Source organism: Periplaneta americana, chromosome 4 (assembly GCF_040183065.1).
Source record: "Periplaneta americana isolate PAMFEO1 chromosome 4, P.americana_PAMFEO1_priV1, whole genome shotgun sequence".
NCBI classification, from domain to species: domain Eukaryota; kingdom Metazoa; phylum Arthropoda; class Insecta; order Blattodea; family Blattidae; genus Periplaneta; species Periplaneta americana.
In genome coordinates this window covers 153,706,718-153,730,275 of record NC_091120.1, presented here as the reverse complement: position 1 = coordinate 153,730,275, position 23,558 = coordinate 153,706,718, and the positions used below count along the sequence as shown (strand labels likewise).

General features: G+C 35.2%; 1 protein-coding gene across 1 annotated transcript in view; it reads right to left on the bottom strand.

Moving 5' to 3' along the window:
• The window catches only part of LOC138698333 (uncharacterized), a 31,015-nt gene that overhangs the window by 3,417 nt on the left and 4,040 nt on the right, over positions 1-23,558 (bottom strand). The window contains exon 3 of the mRNA XM_069824175.1: positions 22,312-22,380. Within this exon, the coding sequence (XP_069680276.1) occupies positions 22,312-22,380 (69 nt within the window). The remainder of the gene's footprint in view (positions 1-22,311; positions 22,381-23,558) is intronic.

Sequence of the window (23,558 nt, the reverse complement as noted above, 5' to 3'; positions counted from 1 at the left end):
CTGGAAAGAATGGTGAACGGGATAAAAGTTGGAAGTAGAAGAAGGTATGAGATGATAGATTACATTGTAGACAGTATGGAGGGAAGACTGGAGAATGATGGGTGTGCAGTGAAGGACCTTCCCTTGGACAGGAAACTATGAATGAATGAAAGAAAAATGAAATAATACCAAAAATTATAATATTATACAACACAACACAGAGTCTGAGGACTTTAGTTTCATACAGCTTCTAAACACCTATTCATACTCGTAAAATGTCAATTTTTAATTCTTCATATCGGTTTATTCTAGACCTAATACTTTTTCTGACAGTTTTTTCAAATATAAGTATTAATCCAGACATTACAATCCACAATGTTAACTTGTAATGTTATCTAATACTTACTTACTTACAAATGGCTTTTAAGGAACCCGAAGGTTCATTGCCGCCCTCACATAAGCCCGCCAGCGGTCCCTATCCTGTGCAAGATTAATCCAGTCTCTATCATCATATCCCACCTCCCTCAAATCCATTTTAATATTATCCTCCCATCTACGTCTCGGCCTCCCTAAAGGTCTTTTTCCCTCCGGTCTCCCAACTAACACTCTATATGCATTTCTGGATTCGCCCATACGTGCTACATGCCCTGTCCATCTCAAACGTCTGGATTTAATGTTCCTAATTATGTCAGGTGAAGAATACAATGCGTGCAGTTCTGTGTTGTGTAACTTTCTCCATTCTCCTGTAACTTCATCCCGCTTAGCCCCAAATATTTTCCTTAGCACCTTATTCTCAAACACCCTGAACCTATGTTACTCTCTCAGAGTGAGAGTCCAAGTTTCACAACCATACAGAACAACCGGTAATATAACTGTTTTATAAATTCTAACTTTCAGATTTTTCGACAGCAGACTGGATGATAAGAGCTTCTCAACCGAATAATAACACGCATTTCCCATATTTATTCTGCGTTTAATTTCCTCCCGAGTGTCATTTATGTTTGTTACTGTTGCTCCAAGATATTTGAATTTTTCCACCTCTTCGAAGGATAAATCTCCAATTTTTATATTTCCATTTCGTACAATATTCTGGTCACGAGACATAATCATATACTTTGTCTTTTCGGGATTTACTTCCAAACCAATCGCTCTACTTGCTTCAAGTAAAATTTCCGTGTTTTCCCTAATCGTTTGTGTATTTTCTCCTAACATATTCACGTCATCCGCATAGACAAGAAGCTGATGTAAGCCGTTCAATTCCAAACCCTGCCTGTTATCCTGAACTTTCCTAATGGCATATTCTAGCGCGAAGTTAAAAAGTAAAGGTGATAGTGCATCTCCCTGATTTAGCCCGCAGTGAATTGGAAAAGCATCAGATAGAAACTGACCTATACGGACTCTGCTGTATGTTTCACTGAGACACATTTTAATTAACCGAACTAGTTTCTTAGGAATACCAAATTCAATAAGAATATCATATAGTACTTCCCTCTTAACCGAGTCACAAGCCTTTTTGAAATCTATGAATAACTGATGTACTGTACCCTTATACTCCCATTTTTTCTCCATTATCTGTCGAATACAAAAAATCTGATCAATAGTCGATCTATTACGGCGAAAACCGCACTGATGATCCCCAATAATTTCATCTACGTACGGAGTTAATCTTCTCAAAAGAATATTGGACAAAATTTTGTACGACGTCAACAAAAGTGATATTCCTCGAAAGTTACCACAGTTGGTTTTGTCCCCCTTTTTAAAAATAGGTACAATTATGGATTCCTTCCATTGTTCTGGTACAATTTCCTTTTCCCAAATAGCAAGTACAAGTTTATAAATTTCGCTATATAATGCACTCCCACCCTCTTGTATTAATTCTGCTGGAATTTGATCGATACCTGGAGACTTGTACTTTTTCAGATTTTCTATCGCAATTTCGACTTCTGAAAGCGTGGGTTCGGGTATAAATGGCTCAGCAGTTTGTATTTCAATTTCGTCCCGATCATTTCTATTTGGCCTATGTACATTTAGTAGTTGCGCAAAATAGTATTTCCATCTGTTTAGGATTGATGGAGAGTCTGCAAGCAAGTCACCATTCTCATCCTTGATCACGTTTACCCTTGGCTGATATCCGTTCTTAAATTCCTTTATACCCTTATATAAATCTCGAATGTTTTTATTCTTACTATTTGTTTCTACCTCATTCAGTTTTTCCTTCAAGTAACCTCTCTTTTTATTCCTAAGTGTACGACTTGCTTCCCGTCTTTCATTGAAATAATTATCTCTCTTCTCCTCAACTGGATCCTGTAAGAATTTCAATTTTGCCTGTTTCCTTCTTTCTACTACCATGCAACAATCTTCATCAAACCACGGTTTCTTTTTCTTAGTTTCATAATAGCCTATGCTCTGCTCAGCTGCAATTTTGATACTATCTCTGATATTTTCCCACACGCTATTAACATCTAATTCTTTCTCAACTTCGTCGGAACTTTCTAAAGTGGCAAACCTATTCGAAATTTCGACCTGATAATTTTGCTTAGCTTCCTCGTCCTTTAATTTCAAAATATTGAATTTAGTAATATTAACTTGTTGCTCTACTCGCTTGACTACTGATAATCTTTCTCTTAATTCTCCAATCACCAAATAATGGTCAGAATTACAGTCTGCACCCCTGAAAGTTCGAATATCTACTATACTAGTATGTCTCCGTTTATCTATCAAGATGTGATCTATTTGGTTGTGTGTCAATCCATCTGGAGAAGTCCAAGTATATTTATGTATATCCTTATGGGGGAATGTTGTACTTTTGACAATTAAGTTTTTCGATGTGGCAAAGTTGACTAATCTAACTCCATTGTCACTACTAATTGCGTGTAGGCTCTCTTTTCCAATAGTTGGTCTAAAAATATCCTCCCGTCCTACTTTAGCATTGAAATCCCCCAATAAAATTTTCATGTGATATCTAGGGAACTGATCAAAAGTATGTTCCAATTCCTCGTAGAAGCTATTCTTTATATGGTCGTCTTTCTCTTCTGTAGGGGCGTGAGCATTTATAACTATGATGTCGCACCATCTACCCTTAAGTACTAAATATGATAACCTGTCACTGATAAATTCGACCTTTTTTACTGCTGATTTTATTCTTTTATGAACAAAGAATCCTGTTCCTAATTGGTGATTATTGTTTCCTTCCGCATATACAACAAGTAATCTCCTATTTGTGATATGCCATTCCCATCTAACCTAACCTCTTGTATTCCTACGAAGTCTATTCTATATCTAGCTAGTTCTTTTGCTACTAATGTTAGCTAATAATATATATAAAATTCTAAGTGTGTGTGTGTGTGTGTGTGTGTGTGTGTGTGTGTGTGTGTGTGTGTGTGTGTTCACTGCAGTAATCTCACTACCTAGACTAGAGAAAATCAAAACTCGAGTGGAACTTAATTAACATTTACACGATTAGAATATAGGATATAATGATTAGAAGAAATAAAGTATTCTAATACAATAATATATTAATTACTTACTAAAATACTAAACTATTATGATCTGCTGTTCTCTTGTTACCAGTTGTGCCAACTATAAAATCTTCATTTAACTCTATAGACAATTACTAGTCGAGAAGGCTTTGTTGATTCAGTTTCAGTTTTATTAAAACAGTTGCAATCCACTTCAATTATTATCAATATAACAATCTCTCAGATATTATCGCCGCGCTCTCATGGTTAACATGTCGGCATCATACAATAACGTGCGGTGTGCTTTTAAAACATAATTTTGCCGACCGATTGTTGCTCTGTAGGTTTCACTCTAAGCGTCACGTTGTCACGTCTACTTCCTCGATAAAAATAAGCACTAGTTTGTTACATTGTTAAATGCCTATTATTATTATTATTATTATTATTATTATTATTATTATTATTATTATTTCATATATGAGTACGTTGACATTTTTAACTCTTAATAATAACTCTTTAATAATAATTTTTAATCACATACCTTAATGTTCGTCCTCAGCACAAGACATTGCAACCTCGGTTTTAGTCCACTTGTATTAGACAAGTAGATGTCATTTTATAATGGAAGCAGCTTACTGGTTGCAATATTGAAACTGAGGCTAGTGATTGGAGCGGCAACATAAGAAATTTAAAACAATAATACAATTAAATTTCAAAGACCTGCCGAATGTTATGCACGGGGCCGCTCAAAGACCTGCCGAATGTTAACCATGAGAGCGCGGTGATAATATGACTATCCAGAATCTCATACAACAGAAGCCATAACATAACCAAAATAATAAAAACAAGATAAATTATAGAAAAGTTTTAATGATGATGAAATAAACATGAATAATTTTAAAAAGTACAATTATTGAAAGTGCAATGTTGGCAAACAAAGAAACAAATGCTCAAACAAAGAAACAAATGCTACGGCGGTGATAAAAACAAACATTAGGGAGGTGATAAAAACAAAATGCTAGGACGGTGATAAAACTTGTAGAATAAGCAGCCATGATTAGTTAAAACACGTCGTTCCGTACCGTTTTATTGGTCGAAAGTAGTATGATGTAGTAAAAGTGTAGTAATCTCTATAATTCTACAAGCTTTCACAGATATGTACCAGATTTTGCACACTTCGACTTCACAACCATGCAAAGAAGGTGGCTGTAGTAACTAAACCACACCTCTCATGGTTTAATCTCGCTATCAATTAAAAACCGTATTGAGATCTACCGATAAACAGGATTTTTTTTCTTTGATACGAAGAAAAGGAAAATTTTAGCTCACTCTTACGTTCCATAATAGCTTCTAAGGGGAGGAGGGCAGTCCAAAGTCCTTTAATCGAAGTATAATTTGATATCCTAGATTTATTTGCCGCATAATACGACTATGAGATTGATTTGTCTCTTTCCCCCCTTATTTTTAATGTGTTTATTTGATGACGCTTTATGAACTGCAATGGTTATCTAGCGTCTGACGTGAGTGAAGTGAAGGCGATAATGTCAGCGAAATGAGTTCAGGATCCAGCGCCGAAAGTTACTAGCCATTTCCTCTTAATAGGTTGAGGGAAAACCCCAGAAGAAACCTCGACCGATAACTTCTCCCAAACAGAAATTGAACCCGGGCCCTATCAGTTCACTATCATACATGCTAATCATTACTCCACAGCGGTGGACCCTCTAATTTCAACCCCTAAGCGGGTGCATAGGGGTCAAGGGTTGAAAAATAAAATATCCTCCAATATTTTATGTACATTTTACAGGATGTCTAAAAAAAAGACCGAGAAATTAATTATGGTAGAGGCCAAAGAATAAAGTAATATGACAGTGAAAATTCACAGTCCTATTTTAAATATTTTTCAAGTAATCATTCTGTGGTAACAATTTAATTGTTGATACAGTTTGTTAGTATTTACGAGTATGTTATCAAACGGTTTTACTGATGATACTGCTTTAGCGTAATTTAAGAATAAGATCCAGCTTCAATTGCTCAGTAACGGACTTCACAGAAAACGAAGGTCGCCTGTTCGATTCCCGATGGGGACATGGTTATGCGGAAATACAAAATACTTACAATTCGACTCAATTTGTCCCAAATTTCTTCGCTTATGTATGCACCTATAATTTTTTGTGACGCAAAAAGATAATTTTCTATGTTCAAGAACGTCCTTCCGATAAACATATGAGTTTAAGTGAAGAAAATTTTGATTAGTTGTAGTACGTTATTTGAAAAGAACATGAAAATGTAACATAATGTAGAACTGAATTTTGATAGTGCATATTTTTACTGTTTTCTCGATTCATTGTGCATTTTTTGTCGGATGATAGTGCATAAATGCATGCATGTTTTGAGATTTCATAGTGCATGGAAATCTGGTCTCTAATAATTTAAATTCTAGGTTTGGTAAATAATTTGAATATTACAAACATATAATTTTACAAATGAAGAATCTTGCAGCCTGTTAACATGACCAGCTTGAGTGTAGCATCATTATAGTGTCATGTCTGTCCTTGATAAATTTATTTACTTAAATTGACTTAGGAACAAAAACGTATTTATCTTTATATATAATGCAGTATATATATATATATATATATATATATATAATTTGAACTGGTAATGGAAATTACGGGAAGTCGGCTGAACAGATTTTAATAAATGGCCCCTCATTTTGAAGCTTGGAACCCAAAGTTTTTCGGAAAAGTAGTAGTTTTCAGTGAAATGTCAATTTTCCTACATAATTTTCCTATTTTCCAAAATCCATCTGTTGTCAGTTTCGAGAACTAATAGTTTCTCATATTCGAACAAAGCAATAAAATAAACATTATCAAGTAGGCCATGCCTCCAAGATTTGCAACAGATTCTTTGACATCACAGTGTCAATAGGTCGATTTTCGATATATAACTACAACGTCTTTGATTTTCATTGATGTCAGAGAATACTTAAGAAGTTTTTTTTAAATATTTTATAGTTTATATCATGTTTTTTTTTTCTCGCTGTTATTTATACTCGCTTTAAAATCACACCACGAATTATCTTCTATGTGAAATCCGAAGGCCTGTGTACTACTATTGAGACTGGTTCTATTGTTGTGAACTAGATGGCGACTGTATACGTATTACTGATTTGTTATGAATATGATTCCGGTGATATTCAGGGATGTTGTGGCCCGAATTTCCTGGCATTTGCATTTGAGGGAAAACTGAAGAAACCTCAACCAGGAAATTCAACCCGACCGGGAATCGGACCCGGGCCCTCTGCGTAAGAGACCAGCATGCTGACCTCTTACACCACAGAGGTGGTCTCATGGTTTATTTGTCCCTAATGATACACATTAATGGTATTATTGGAACGACTCCAGAATACCGCGTAAGTAGTAAGTACATGTCGTTATTGCTTTGTTGAATGATTTATTTTTGGTTCAGGGAACATATTTTTATGTGCTTATTTTTTCTATCCTTGTGCCATAAAAAACATGTGTTTTAATTATTTTTAATTTGCACAGTCTTTGTACATAAGTACTTACGTGGTATTCTAAAGTATAGCGTTATTATTGATAGAAAAACCTTTTGAGGTTATGTAAGTAGACAGAGAGAGCTGCCGTGTGGCCAGCGAGCTGCAGAGCAACGAGGGTGGGGATAACTTCCCCTACTGGTGTTCTGTTCTTTGTGATTTATCCTATTGTTTATATAGTTATTAAAAATAAAATATTTAAGTGGTGTGAGTCTTTTTCAGATATTTAATTGCGGTGTGGTGTAGATATGTAGGCCTTTATGTGTGAGTACCTAATTTTCCTAGATAGTAGTGCAGTCATTACGAGCTTATGGACAATAAAATTGTAGGCCTACGTCATTTATTCGACATAAGTTATGCTAACGTTTTACGTGGCCAAAACGATGTCCGGCATTCACTGGTAATTAATATACTCCAAACGTTGTCAGATAATATCCTTACCAACAATCTTTATGCTATTTCATACAAAAATCCAAGTCACTACCAAAACGTAAAATCAGTAGGTACGAGATTATATCACCTTATATCTGCCGGTATTTTTTTTTATTAAAATCAGTTCTATCAAGTGGATTTTTTTCAGAATCAACTTTTGTTTTCATAGAACTTTGTGTAAAATGTTCAGGAAAATCTATCTAGGTGTTATGGAATGCGACTTTTTATGTTACAAAGCCAGTTTGAATATCATTCATGGTACCCAGGTCCCTCAATCTATTTTTTCCATCAAAATTAAGCAATACTCCTTCTTTATCAGTTCATTCTATGTAATGCAAAGCTTAGGATCAAAACCATTTTATGGTTCTACTCTATATTTTAAATAAAGACAGGTTTATTTTTACTATATGTAATATATTATATTTCATGTAAATTTTAATGTACGGAGACATATCTGCGGTTCACAAAAAGTAAGCGAAATACTTAATATTCGCCATACTTCAATGTAATTTCTTTACATCTTAATTACACAACTTTTAACACTATAAACACTATATCACTTCGGAAAACGTATTATGTGTCTTTCTCGTGTTGAATTTTAAATTACCTCGTTAACATGTTTCAGCCTTTTATCGGCCATCTTCAGAACTGGTTGTTGCTGGTCTTGGCGTCTTTTGTTTGTTTTTCCTGTGGGAGTGTGTTTTTGTAGTGTAATATGGAGTCAAAGAGTGTGTGTCTTCTGAAATTGAGTTGTGTCTTGAGAATTTCATTTGGATGTGTTTTTTGTGTGTCTATATATATCGTATTGTTCTAGTGTGTTTAGTTTCTGGCTTTTTGGTTGAATATGTAGAATTTCCGTATCTGTGTTGATGTAGGTGTGTTTAGCATTTGTGATGTGTTCTGCATATGTGGAAGTGTTTTTTTTTTAGTTTTGTTATGGCTGTGATGTATTCTTTGTAACGTGTTTGAAATAATCTGCCTGTCTGTCCTATGTAGAAGTTGTTGCAGGTGTTGCATTTGCGTTTGTATACGCTTGTGTGGTTGTATTTGTTTGTTTGTGTTGTATGTGTGTTGAGATACTTTTCTAGAGCATTATTTGTTCTGTAGGCGATGTTGTAATTTAATTTCTTGAATGAAGTTGCAATCTTGTGTGTGTGTGTTTTTTTTTTCGTATGTTAGTGTGATGTATTTTTTTGTGTTTTTGTGTTTGTGTTGTATTCTTATGCTTTTTGTGATTATGTTTTATCTTTCTTATTATGTTGTTTATTATGTTGGGGTTATATGCGTTTTCTTGTGCTATGTATTTGATTGTGTTTAGCTCTTCTTTGTAGTCATTTTGGTTCATTGGTATGTTGAGTAGTATGTGTACCGTTGTTCGGAATGCAGCTTGTTTGTGTTGTGTTGGGTGATTGGATGTGTTGTGTATGTGTTGTTGTTTTGTGGCTGGAACATGTTAATGAGGTAATGTAAAAATTTAACACGAGAAAGACACATAATATTTCCGAAGTAATTTCTTTAATATAAGGATGTACTAGATTTTAAAACGCCTGAGCTAGATAAACTCACGACGCATATTTAGAATGGGAAAACGGAAAATTTATTATTATTATTATTATTATTATTATTGTTTATGTATCTTTTAATCTTATATTCATGCAGATATACATTATTACTCATTAAAATCTTTCATTATATGAATAAGTATGTTCTTTAAGCCCTAATTATTTTTTATTTTTTACATTTCAGTGTAGTTGATAAAGGTTAACTATCAAAGTAAACTTATTATACAGATTACACTTATTACATAAGCCAGATGTAAGCCCCTTGCACAGATTGGTACTGCTACTGCAAAGTGATAGACTACGTTACTCATCCAGTTGCACACGTGCTGTGTACAGACTCCCGTCAAAGATGCGCATATGCCAACCATTTATCATCTTATCAAAACTATCAGTGTTCATTCATTATATAGAGCCATTTCTGCCACATAATTTATTGACATATTTTATTCGTAATAAAATTAGTACGTAACTATACATCAGCTCCCTCCCACGCACAGTACCTACAAATAATAACCGAACTCTAGGTAAGTGTATACTGAAACATTTGGCAAAGGAGAGTAGTGTATTACAATACAGTACAACACAGTGCAGTCAACCGCGATATACAACAGAGAGATGCCTATAATGGGGGCATAGATCATGCCACGAGAAGTGTAGCTGAATAAATACCTTTTGAGTCAAGTGAAATTTTTTAAGCGAAATAATCCGAACTGGTACCCGTACAATAAAATAGACAGTGAGAGGTATACACTTTGCTTTTCTTTCGTACTTACACAAACCACACTAGTTACTTAAACAGAATTTACACCATTCTCAAACAGTGAGTTGTGTTCTTTTTATTTTGATACTAGCTGAAAGCACCCGGCGTTGCCCGGGTTTTCCTTCCTGCTTCTATTTTTAATTAAACTGGTTATTAAATTTTCGGAAATCTCGGAAACCTAACTATGCACAACCAAAACGAATTGTCTTTACTAAGCTTTCCTCGCCCAAAAAGATGATTCTTTACTTAACGTCACTTACATGAATTAATGAACTCCTTAGCCAAATGCCTGCCAGGGTTAATTCAATTTAAAACAGTTGTAAATCAGGCACCGAAAAGAAAACATTTCATCATGTGCCTGACGTTAAACTGTTGTTTTAAATTTGTTTATTTATTCATTTATTTATTTATTTATTTGTTTATTTATTTATTTATTGTTATTTATTTATTTGTTTATTTATTTACTTATTTATGTTATTTATTTATTCTGGCGTAGTTAAGGCCATTAGGCCTTCCCTTCCACACCGCCAGAAATACAAATAAAGTAATAGAAAAGTCAAACTATAAACAAAGTAAAACCCAACGAAAATATAATTCCTTCTTCTCTTTCTGATCAGTTTCAGCATCGAATCAATATATACATATATAATTTAATTTATATTGGAAGATTTTTTTTACCTCTTGACCGCTGTACACCCACTCATATCAAATCCAGTTTTTTTAAATATAACTTGAAACTATATCTCATAAATTCAGAACATATTATATTAATTCTAATATTACACATAAAATACAGATACAATATAAACTCGCAATAAGTCATTTTTTAACATAAAGACTAATATTCTGAGAAACGTATAGGCCTACCGGTATTTTAGAAATTGAGAGATTTTTATTTCCACAACGCTTAACATACTAAATTTGCAACGTGAATAACAATATTTTGAGAATTAATACTATGTTATTTTCAGTGGGCTTATGTACATTCACATACTACATTAGCAACATGACAAAAGTATTATTGAATTGCTTATTGATATGTGTACAGTCTTTTTTTTCACTTCTTTGTGTAAAATATAGTTGAGGATGTGAAAAACACACAGTTTTTAAGTTAATGTCTGCAACTTTGAGCGACTGTCCTTGAGCTTCATTTTAATATGGCCATTACAAATGCTAGTGGCATTGAAATTGCAGTTACTTAAAATTGAATCAGTATCCCTGCAATACGTGGAATAAAAACATCTCCTTTTATTTTTGCAGTTAATATTACCAATTCTATTACGTTTCGTATGAGTTTTTCACACCAATTCTTATTCGTGCATAATTTTGGTGGGTCAATATTTCTTAATAGTACTATTGGTTATTCAATATTAAGTAAATTATGTGGTAGCAATCCTTGTAGTTTCAAAGAATTCTAGAATTCAGTTGTATAAAACAGTTTGCTCACTATCTACAAAACTGCATCCAGGAATTCATAATACGGTCCTGGAATGCGTAAAGATACTTATTGCATGAATTATCTAGTTTTAGCCTTCATGATCTGTAACAACAATGTAATTTAATTTCGTGTTAAAATTTCCATGGCCTCGTGAATGTCGATGTTGAATACAACAGACAATAATAAAAAAACAATTGATTGTAGAAGATTTTGCATTTTAATATTACACATGAATGTTTGATCTATTTATTTTTATTTTTATAATTTTAATTAATTTAACTTCCATTTGCACAATTTTAATGTAGCCTATGTTCTTGTTCTGGTTATGAAGGTTAAATGTGCAAACTTTGGCACATATCGGTCAAAGCGTGTAGATTTGTATAGGGAACACACACCCACATACATACATACATACATACATACATACATACATACATACCCACATTCAATTTTATATATTAAGAAGATATGTAGAGCTACATCTTTCTCCTCGCTGTAGGCCTATGTGGAGCGCTGAGGTAATAAAAGTGCATCCTCCTGTTCTCCTTGTATTTGTCTTATTCTCCTTGTCTTCCCATTGTTCTTTTCTGTTTTCTTTTGTTCTATTTGTATTCCCCTTATTATCCTTATATTCCCATTGTTATTCCTATTCCCATTGTTTTCCTTCAATTTTCATTACTCTCTTTGTATTTCTCTTATTTCTTTTTCTTTCTCTTGTTCCCTTTTTCCTCCTTGTCTTCCATTTGTTCTTTCATTATCCTTGTTCTCATCTTTCCTATGTTCTTCTTGTACTTTCTTTGCTCTCCTAGTATTCTCCTTGTTTTCCTTGCATTCCCCTTATTCTCCTTGTCTTAGTATCTTTCTATTCCTCTTCTTCCCCTTGTCTTCTCTTTCTTTTTCTTTTATTCTCCATTTCCTCTCTACATATTCCCTTTTATCCTTGTAGTCCCCTCGTTCTCCTTGTGGTCCTTTTGTTGTCTTTGTAGCTTCTCGTTCTTCCTATCGTCCCCTCGTTCTCTTTGTAGTCGCCTCTTTCTCTCTTCTTATACTTCTCTTGTTCTCCTTGTAGTCCCTTGTTCTCCTTGTAGTCCCTTATTCTCCTTGTAGTCCCCTTGTTCTCCTTGTAGTCCCCTTGTTCTCCTTGTAGTTCTCTTTTTCTCCTTATAATCATCTTGCTTTCCTTGTAGTTCCCTTGTTCTCCTTATAGTCCCCTTGTTCTCCTTGTAGTCCCCTTGTTCTCATTGTAGTCACCTCTTTTCCTTGTAGTCCTCTTGTTCTCCTTGCAGTCCCCTTGTTCTCCCTATAGTCCCCTTGTTCTCTTTATAGTTCCCTTGTTTTCCCTATACTCCCCTTGTTCTCATTGTAGCTCCTCGTTCTCCTTGTAGTTCCTCGTTCTCCTTTACTTGTTCTCTCCGCATTGTTCTCCAACTGACATCGAAGATTTCTCGGCATTTAAGTCCTTTCACTTAAGCTAATCACCATACATAGCATTTTGGGGACCGATTGAGGGGAACACTATGCAGGCAAGTTAACTGAATGCTGGAGCATAAGCTTGTCTAAGCGGTCGGAGCCCATTACTTTTCAAATAACTGACTACCTTAATCCCATCCTGTGAATTCGACTTAATTACTTACTTACTTACTTACTTACTTACTGGCTTTTAAGAAACCCGGAGGTTCATTGCCACCCTCATATAAGCCCGCCATTGGTCCCTATCCTGAGCAAGATTAATCCAGTCTCTACCATCATATACCACCTCCCTCAAATCTTATTTTAATATTATCCTCCCATCTACGTCTCGGCCTCCCCAAAGGTCTTTTCCCCTCTGGCCTCCCAACTAACACTCTATATGCATTTCTGGATTCGATGAAAGAGTAATGGAACGGAGAAAAATTCCTTCCGGCGCCGGGATTTGAACCCAGGTTTTCAGCTCTAAGTGCTGATGCTATATCCACTAAGCCACACCGGATGCCCACCCCGGCGTCGGACAGAATTGTCTCAGATTAAGTTCCAAGTCTTGGGTTCCCTCTAGTGGCCGCCCTCTGCACTACGTTATAGATGTCTATGAACGTAGGACTGAAGTCCACACACATGTGCTGAGGTGCACTCGTTATGAGTGACTAGTTGGCCGGGATCCGACGGAATAAGCGCCGTCTTAAATCACAAGTGATTTACGCATATCATACATGTTATTTTAATGTACCGAAGTACATATGATATTTCCATGCAGATATTCTGCGTCATCATACGATGGCGCTTATTCCGTCGGATCCCTGCCAACTAGTCACTCATAACGAGTGCACCTCAGCACATGTGTGTGGACTTCAGTCCTACGTTCATAGACATCTATGACGTAGTGCAGAGGGCGGCCACTAGAGGGAACCCAAGACTTGGAACTTAATCTGAGACAATTCTGTCCGACGCCGGGGTGGGCATCCGGTGTAGCTTAGTGGATAAAGCATCAGCACGTAGAGCTGAAAACCCGGGTTCAAATCCCGGCGCCGGAAGGAATTTTTCTCCGTTCCATTACTCTTTCATCGTATGATGACGCAGAATATCTGTATGGAAATATCATATGTACTTCGGTACATTAAAATAATATATATTTCTGGATTCGCCCATACGTGCTACATGCCCTGTCTATCTCAAACGTCTGGATTTAATGTTCCTAATTATGTCAGGTGAAGGATGCAATGCGTGCAGCTCTGCGTTGTGTAGCTTTCTCCATTCTCCTGTAACTTCATCCCTCTTAGCCCCAAATATTTTCCTAAGCACCTTATTCTCATAAACCCTCAATCTATGTTCCTCTCTCAAAGTGAGAGTCCAAGTTTTACAGCCATACAGAACAACCGGTAATATAACTGTTTTATAAATTCTAACTTTCAGTTTTTTTTACAGCTGACTAGAAGACAAAAGCTTCTCAACCGAATAATAACAGTCATTTCCCATATTTATTCTGCGTTTAATTTCCTGCCGAGTGTCATTTATATTTGTTACTCTTGAACCAAGATATTTGAATTTTTCCACCTCTTCGAAGGATAAATCTCCAATTTTTATAGTTCCATTTCGTACATTATTCTGATCACGCGACGTAATCATATACTTAGTCTTTTCGGGATTTACTTCCAACCCTATCTCTTTACTTGCTTCAAGTAGAATTTCCGCGTTTTCCCTAATCGTTTGTGGATTTTCTCCTAACATATTCACGTCATCCGCATAGACAAGAAGCTGATGTATCCCGTTCAATTCCAAACCCTCTGTGTTATCCTGAACTTTCCTAATGGCATATTCTAGAGTGAAGTTAAAAAGTAAAGGTGATAGTGAATTCGACTAGTATAAATAATTACATGATACCCGTTGTGCTGAAACGAATCGTCATAGTCCGTCGGTTCCTTAACAAAGAATGTCTAAAAATATTTTCTTTACTTGACCCAAAATTTGTCGGTCTAATTGAGATTCACCCTGCATTTCGATCACGTCCACATTGTCACGCAGTGCATTGCATTGCTTCATAATTTTATATCGTATACTTCAGTGTAATAAGGATCAAGAAGAACTTAAACATGATTATCTTAATCGATTAAAAATTCAGATACAATTGTCGGACTACGTCTATTTGATTTGTCTGATACGTCTGTACCAGAGTGCTGCAGAACAGAAAACGAAAAATCGAAGGAGAATTTGGAGGAAAATTTAAAAGGTACGCAAAACGCGTCCTTGCAAGGGGTTGGGGGCTGTACAAACTAAATATGTGAGCTCCAAGCCTGTTGGCCACTAGTCTCACCCCGGTTACGCTGCTCCCCTGAAGGAGCTCTAGAAAATTTTGAAGGGGAAGCCGAAATTGGACGTAACCTCTTAGGTACCACATACGCGAGGGGGGCTGACATTGATCAATTGATCACGGAACGGGGCGAGGAGGAGTTGGCTGGTGTTTGCCGTTAGGATGGCAAGACGCCGTCATCTGTTGTTCGATGACAAAGCATGTGAAGGCCGTCGGAAGAAGCGCCGTGAAATCTAATCTGCAATTTGAGAGGTCCCTGTCCTTTCAATTTGCGACTTATTGAGTGACCTCATATATTTAATAGACTATTTATATTATCTGAACTAGGGCATACATCGTTTATAATAAGGGTGGAATATATATATGGGGCTGCAGAACAGCGCTTAGAACCGGTTTATATTCGACCGGTCGCAGATCAACCAACCAGGTTTGACATTCGTTCGAATATCCGGCCTTGAAGCGCTTTCGCCTGGCTAGACAGAACCACAGATATATAGGACATAATACCAAGCGCAATGCATCATACAGGAACTCTGATGACATTTTGTAACTACACAAATGGAGTAACAATTGAAGTAAATTTACTTTTCCTAATTAAAAAAAAAAGTGTTAGCTTGAAATTCTTAGGAAAATATTTGAGGCTAAGAGGGATAAAGTTACACGAGAATGGAGAAAGTTACACAACGCAGAACTGCACACATTGTATTCTACACCTGACATGATTAGGAACATTAAATCCAGACGTTTGAGATGGGCAGGGCATGTAGCACGTATGGGCGAATCCAGAAATGCATATAGAGAGTTAGGAGGCCGGAGGGAAAAAGACCTTTGGGGAGGCCGAAACGTAGATGGGAGGATGATATTAAAATAGATTTGAGGGAAGTGAGACATGATGATAGAGACTGGATTAATCTTGCACTTGATAGGGACCGATGGCGGGCTTATGTGACGGCACTGAGCCCGCGGGTTCCTTAAAAGCCAGTAAGTAAGTTAACTTGAAATAGGATTATAACTGATTGGAAACTTTGGTACATTTATCTTCATAACTAATATATAAATCAACTAATGGACACCGGTAACAACCAAGAAAATAAGCGTAATGCATAGATGAAATCTGACATGTAAACATATACAAGAATAAGACAATTACAATTACTTATAAAATAGAAGAGTAAATATGTACACACTATTGTAATATTCAAACTTTAAACTCAAAATACATAGGCTACCTCTGAAAGAGTATTTGTTAATATAGCATATATCTTTTAATAATTATTCTAAATGGATGTATTATCAATAGTAATCTCACTAGACGTTTTGATTTATCTAGAGAAAATCAAAACTCGAGTGGGATTTAATTGACTATTACACGATTAAAAGAAAGTATATAAAGATTAGAAGTAACGAAGTACTCCAATACAATAAAATATTAATTGACTTACGAAAATACAACTGTCTTCAAATGTATTATTGTACCATCTCAACATTACAAATATAACGCTAGATGCATGCTAGATGGCAGTAGTGAGCAATGCCTTCTCGTCGAGAAGTTTGGCACCCAGCGGATTGTTCTCGAGAAATGGCGGACGATTCGAATTACGTGATTTTGTTGGTGTAATTTGATGAGTATACAAATAGTGTGTCAGATTTTAATGCGTTAAAGTGAAGTGTTCCAATTGTGTTAATACTTAGTGTTACTATTTTACATTATATTATTCATCCTAATACTTATTTTCTTTCTGAATAGTATATATATTTTCGTGTTTTGTGCGAGTGTTTCGAGTGATCTTGATCTTCAAGCATGGACACTACATTAGTTAATGAACAATTTGATTTACACACAGACTTACCACGCATCTCAATTCAGAATCAGAAATCCCTCTATCCAAGTGAAAGTATAAATGAAGAAATGGAAACCTCTCAAACTTCGAATAATGCAATAAATAATTTTCAACACATATCTGCAGAATCAACAATGAAACAATTGAAGGTGAGGAAAGAACCAAATGACATCCAAAAAGACCAATACGATTTTATTCAGCAAACAAAATAGCTAAATCAATGGTAAAAACAAGCATACCAACTAACAATAAATTTCGAGTACTAGCCACTGCCTCTTCAATGGCGTCAAAGTCTGATAGTATAGATGTAGTAAAAACAACAGAGACAAATTCACTAAATGTCAATTCAAATCCACAAATGTCTACAACGTCAAATTCTGTACAATCAAAAACAAAGAAACCTCCACCCATTGTTTTAACTACAAAACTACCCAATTTCTTCTCCGAAAATCAGAAATTCCGCACCAACTTACAGGGCAACCTAAGAATTGTTTATTCCAATGAAGGTATCAAATATTTGTGCGATAATGATAAAAATTACAATAGACTCGTGGATATTTTCAGTGCTAACAAATATGAATTTTATTCTTTTACTTCGACCAACAATCGTCCGATAAGAGTTCTGATTAAAAATCTTCCACCCAATATCACAGAAGCGGAAATTTCAGACGAACTTAAGTCTCTCAACTTTCCAGTATTGAATGTTCAACAATGGATGCAAAACAAAAATGATGAGAATTATTCTTACAGATTACCCATCTTTCAAATTACATTGGAAAATAATCCAAAATCAAGAGAAATATTGCAATTTAACAGCATAAACAACATCATCATTAAAGTCGAGGCTTATAACCCTCAACCTCGTTTACGTCAATGTCATAATTGCCAATCTTTTGGACATGTATTTTCAGGTTGTAAACGAGAACCAAGATGCTTAAAATGTGGGGATAAACATTTAATAGCACATTGTCCATTCAAAGGGCCTGATTATACCCCTAAATGTGCAAATTGCCAGGGAGAGCACACCTCAAACTACAGAGAATGTCCAGTTTTAAAAAACATATTGACTTTTTCAATATGAGATTATCAAGTAAGCTTGTACAACAATCAATGCCGCCTACACTCAATAATAAAGAATTTCCTCCACTGCCAAAGAGAAGGTTCCCTCAAAGCCAACAAAATATGTACACATCAAATAATTCGTCCCCCATGGAGGATTTGAAATCTATTCTGAATATTTTCAAAAACATAAACCTGCAACAAATTTTAAAAAATGAAGTGAAGTTTCACAAAAGCTTGGACAATGTAATGACACATGGTCTAAAATTATTATTCTGGTAGAAAGTGTACTGACCTTCTCAACTGCAGATGGCTGCACACCCTAAATCAGAAATTTCAAAACCACTTATTATTTTAAACTTCAATGCAAACGGACTGAAAAATCAACTATTAGAATTTACAAAGTTCTTACAAGACAACACTGTTGACATTGCTTGTGTAAATGAAACACATTTAAATCGAACAGACAATATAAAAATCAAGAATTATAAAATCTACAAAACTGATAGGGAAAATAAACCAGGTGGTGGAACTTAAATACTAATTAAGAAGACTATTTCTCACAATCCTATTAAAATATCGAACCTGGAAAATGTTGAATGTACTGTCATAACTATATTGCTCAATCATCGTGAAACAACAATAGCAGCTGTGTACAACCAACCTACAAAACCTTTGCTCTTATCAGACTTAGATAAGCTCATACATACTACCAAAAATTTCATTATTTTAGGAGATTTAAACGCTAAACATCAAAGTTGGAACTCTTTAACTCAGAACTCAAGAGGGAGAGTCTTACAGATTCACAGTACTCAAAATAATTATGCAATTGTAACTCCTGACATCCCAACATTTTACCCTGATAATGCTAGATCTGCACCTGATATTCTAGATGTGGCCCTATTTCATCATACTGCAAACATACTGTCTGTTACAACAACAGCTGACTTAAATTCTGATCACAATCCTGTACTACTAACCATTGATTCGAGCGAAGGTCACACACTTTTCACGAGGAGTGAAAGAATTACAGATTGGGATGTATACAAAGAAATTCTTACCAATATCCCTGGAAATCCAACAATTCAAACTAAAAGTGATATATATATATATATATATATATATATATATATATATATATATATATATATATATATATATATATACAGCTATACAAATATACACATATACAATTAAAGATGCCTTCGAAAGAGTTACTCATTACAAGTCATATAAACAAGTGCAATATAAAAATATAGAACTTGAATCACTTCTAAGTCGTAAAAGGGTACTCAGAAGAAGATGGCAGAAATACAAGATTCGTGCAGATAAAACTGCACTGAACAAAATTCAAAAAGAAGTCAAGAACTTACTTACAGAACTCAGACAGGATAATTTTGATGAAAAACTTCTTCTTTGTGAATCAGAGCCTTCAAAATTGTGGAAAGTTAGTCGTGCCTTGACAGGGAAAAGAACCAGACCTGGAAACCATGCGCTGAAGAACTGTGATGGAACAGTAGTGTATAGCGATCAAGGCAAAGCAGATATTATTGCCAGAGATTTACAATCAAGGTTTCAAACAAACAGTCTTGCAAAATGCAATGATAATTTCACTCGTGATGTAGAATTCATACTTCAAAATTATTTCAGTAAACATCCAGAAAGTTCACCAGAAATTATTTGTCCTTCAGAAGTAAGAAACATAATAAAAGATCTAAACCCTACGAAATCACCTGGTCCGGATCATGTTCATAATCAGTTATTATAAAATCTTCCTTTACCAGCTGTAACACATCTCACAAAGATTTTCAACTCTTGTCTTCGATTAAATTATTTTCCCTATGAATGGAAGAAAGGAGTTGTTATTGTACTCCCAAAACCAGGAAAGAGTCCATTATATCCGGAAAATTTAAGACCAATTACTTTATTAAATACTATGAGTAAAATCCTGGAAAGAATCATCTTAAAATTTATTTCACAACAAAAATGTTACATACCTAATGAACAGTTTGGATTCAGAGAACACCACAGTACAACACATCAACTCTATCGTTTATGTAAACACATAAATTCCACTATAATTAGTGGTCAACACACAGTTTGTGTCTTCCTAGATGTTGAAAAAGCATTTGATACTGTATGGCCTCAAGGTTTGCTTATAAAATTGATAACGTCTGACCTACCTGATACCTATGTTCATATCATTAAGAGCTTCCTAACAGAAAGAACCTTCAAAGTGAAAATCAATAATACATTCTCTTCCGAAAAAAACAATAAATGCAGGTGTTCCTCAAGGTACAGTTTTATCACCTACACTTTTTAATATCTATACAGCGGATTTCCCTCGCCACAAAAACTGTCGCTTCGCCCAATATGCTGATGACACTGTTATATTCACTTCAGACATGGATATTCACATTGCATATAATAATTTACAGGATTACTTAAACAAGATAGAAAATTGGCTCATAAATTGGAAAATAAAAATCAATGCCTCTAAGAGTTCCGTAGTAATTTTCACTAAAAGAAGACCGCAAGAACCATTTGAACTGAAACGTTTTGATGTAGTAATTCCAAATCAAAAAGAAACAACTTATTTGGGAATACTTTTGGACCATAGACTTTCTTTTAAGCCTCACATGAATAAAATTGCTGCCAAAGGATATGCTATGTTTCAACGTTTGTATCCTTTATTCAAGTCGCCATCGCTGAGTTTGTGGACTAAGAAAACTTTCTATATAACAATAATTAGAGCTAGCCTCCTGTATGCATATCCAGCTTGGTCATCTGTCAATGGGTCTCTACTGAGAAGACTGCGTGGTGTACAAAGAACAGTTCTGCGTACAATTGCTGGAGCTGATTACACAACATCCAATAAATTTTTACATGAAGTTTTGGACATAGCATCAATTGAAGAGTTTTCGGAAAATTTAAAATTCAAATTTATACAGACATTGAAAAATCATCCAAATCCTCTGCTACAGAAGTTTAATCATCAAACATAAATAATAAAACCCAAGTTATACCAGTGATATCTTTTACAAATTCATCATGAATTAACATCAAGGACTGAAGAACTAGACTGAACAATTTCAAAGTGTTATAAATTAAAGGAAGAGTCAAAAGCAAGTCAGCTTGATCTCCGGTCATATAACCTTTCAGTGCAACAAGATATTGGTTGGTTGGTCGAGAAGTTCTCGATCTATTATGCACGATGGCAATGTTACTAGTCAAGAAGGCTTTGTTGATTCAGTTTCATTTTTATTAAAATGCAACATTCCACTTCAATTATCCGAATCCCAGTAATCAACGTCACTTGACAGATGATTTTCAATAAATCTTAATATTAAACAATCTCTGATACGTGACTATCCATAATATCACATAGCAGAAGCTATAACATAACCTAACTAATATACACAAGTGTTAGAAAAGTTTTAATCAACGACGATGACATAAAAATAAACATGAATAATTTTAAAAGGAATACTTATTGAATGCACAATTTTCAAATTTGAATGTGTTGGTGGTTCAATTGATGTTATATTGGACGTGTGCGTAATAGAAGTGGAACTCGTTGATTTAGGCCTACATGGTGTATTCAACTTATTCAGGATTTCCGAATGGTGCTCTTCATTTATTTGTAAATCGGATTTCAGAAGATGCATAGGTATGATCAGTGATTTTTATTAATTCTTGTTCTTGAATGCCAATGCGAGTCATATTTGAAACTGCTGTGCATCAACTGGAGTGGTTTGTAATTTTATATATATATATATATATATATATATATATATATATATATATATATTTTACGTCCAGACCAGCGCAGTTTCAAATCTTGGCAAACAAAGAAACAAATGCTAGGGACGCGATAAAATTAAACAAATGCTAGGGACGTGATAAAATTAAACAAATTCTAGGGACGCGATAAAATTGTGCGATAAGCAACCATGATTGGTTGAAATACGTCCTTTCGTACCGTTTTATTGGTCAAAAGTAGTATGACGTAGTAAGAGTGTAATAGTCACTAATAAATCATTTTTAAGGTGATAAAAAGTTATTAATAAAAATAAAAGCATTCTTAAGTCTAGTGATTGTAGCTTCATGATGCGTGCTGTTGCATTACCTGGATTAATGAATCAATCAATCACTCAATGGGAAGAGAGGAGGAAATATCAATTGATAGGTACACGATGATAATCGCGTCCTTGCAACGATTCTTGGAACTCCTGGATGGCTCAATATTATCTGTCTTTCATGATCCAGAGCCGTTCACCGAGTGAGACTCGGACATTCGTTAAACTGAACATTGGACTACTCCGCGAGACGCAAGAGCTTCGCATACAGTCTACAGCACAAGGCGTTCAGTAGCAATATGTATTTTCTATCTTTCGTAACCGGTTTTGCACGACGCTAGTTTGTACGTTTTGTGAGAAACTTACCTGGTTGTGTGTACTTGCTGTGCAAAGTCTTCGCTTCTGAAGAGTCGTCATCGGGATCAACGATGAGAACTGGAAACACGTACCATTGAATTTATTAACATTGTAGCTTTCGTTATAATTGATTAATCGAATACAATAATGATTAATATTTCCTTTGATTGATTAATTAAATATTCTCTGATTTATCTCTAATGACTAAGACTCGGAAGTTGATGAAATATCATCATTTTTCTGAGACATCACAGACAATGCCGGATGCAATATAAACTCGTTTCACTTCAATACGAACCAACATAGCTTATTTTTATTTTAAATTTTTTTTTTTTTGTATTTTTCGGTCTTTTATTATCTACTGGTCGTTCATAAATTGAATGAAACGAACCATGTGCCTAGGATTGAATTCTATCGATAGAGTCGAAATCCTGCCGGTGTCTAGAAATCTTTCCAAGAATTGCGAAATGTATATTAGAGAAGACGGTTGACAATTTCAATACTTACTGTAATGTAAGCCAGTATATTATATCTGCAGTGTAATATGTAAGTCGCGAGATTTTATTGCTGAAATCTGAGGCGCTAAATCACTCCTCAGCGGTCTGTTACTTGCCCGTGTCACTTTTCGAACGCCAAAAACGAAACCTATAGTCGCGACGCTGTTATTCCCGGCATGACTCCTCCTCTTTGCTTACGTCTTAGGAAGTGAAGGCTCTAAAAAGTCTAGGTAGGTAGTACCGTTCGCCATTTTTGTTCTTACGTTGCCGAGCTACCATACGAGGAATCTATTTGCCACATCGTTAAACATTATCATGTCGTAGCTCCTGTGATAATAAATCAAACGCACTGTAATTCAGCAAATAATTGAGCGGCAAATAACGTCTTCGTGTGCTTTCTGCGAGCGCCAACGAAAGAGCCAAAATGGCGGGCGATTATATTAAGTATTTATCGAGCCTTAAGAAATGAATAACGTCTTAATAAGCGAATCACAAGACGCACACGTTTAAATGTAGCCGACCTGCAACGCGATTGGCTGCCGGAAATTAGAGCGACGGGACTATAGTTCCAGGTTTACACCTGTTAGAAGAGCTAAAATTAGCAGTATTCAGCTCAACTTAATATGAAATACAGGGTGAATAAGAACTATAGGGGCAAATTTCAGGAAGTGATTCCTGACATGAAAATTTAAAAAAAAGCTCATCTAAACTTGTATCCAGAAATGCATATGTTCTATGATGGATGTCAGCATTGTTCTC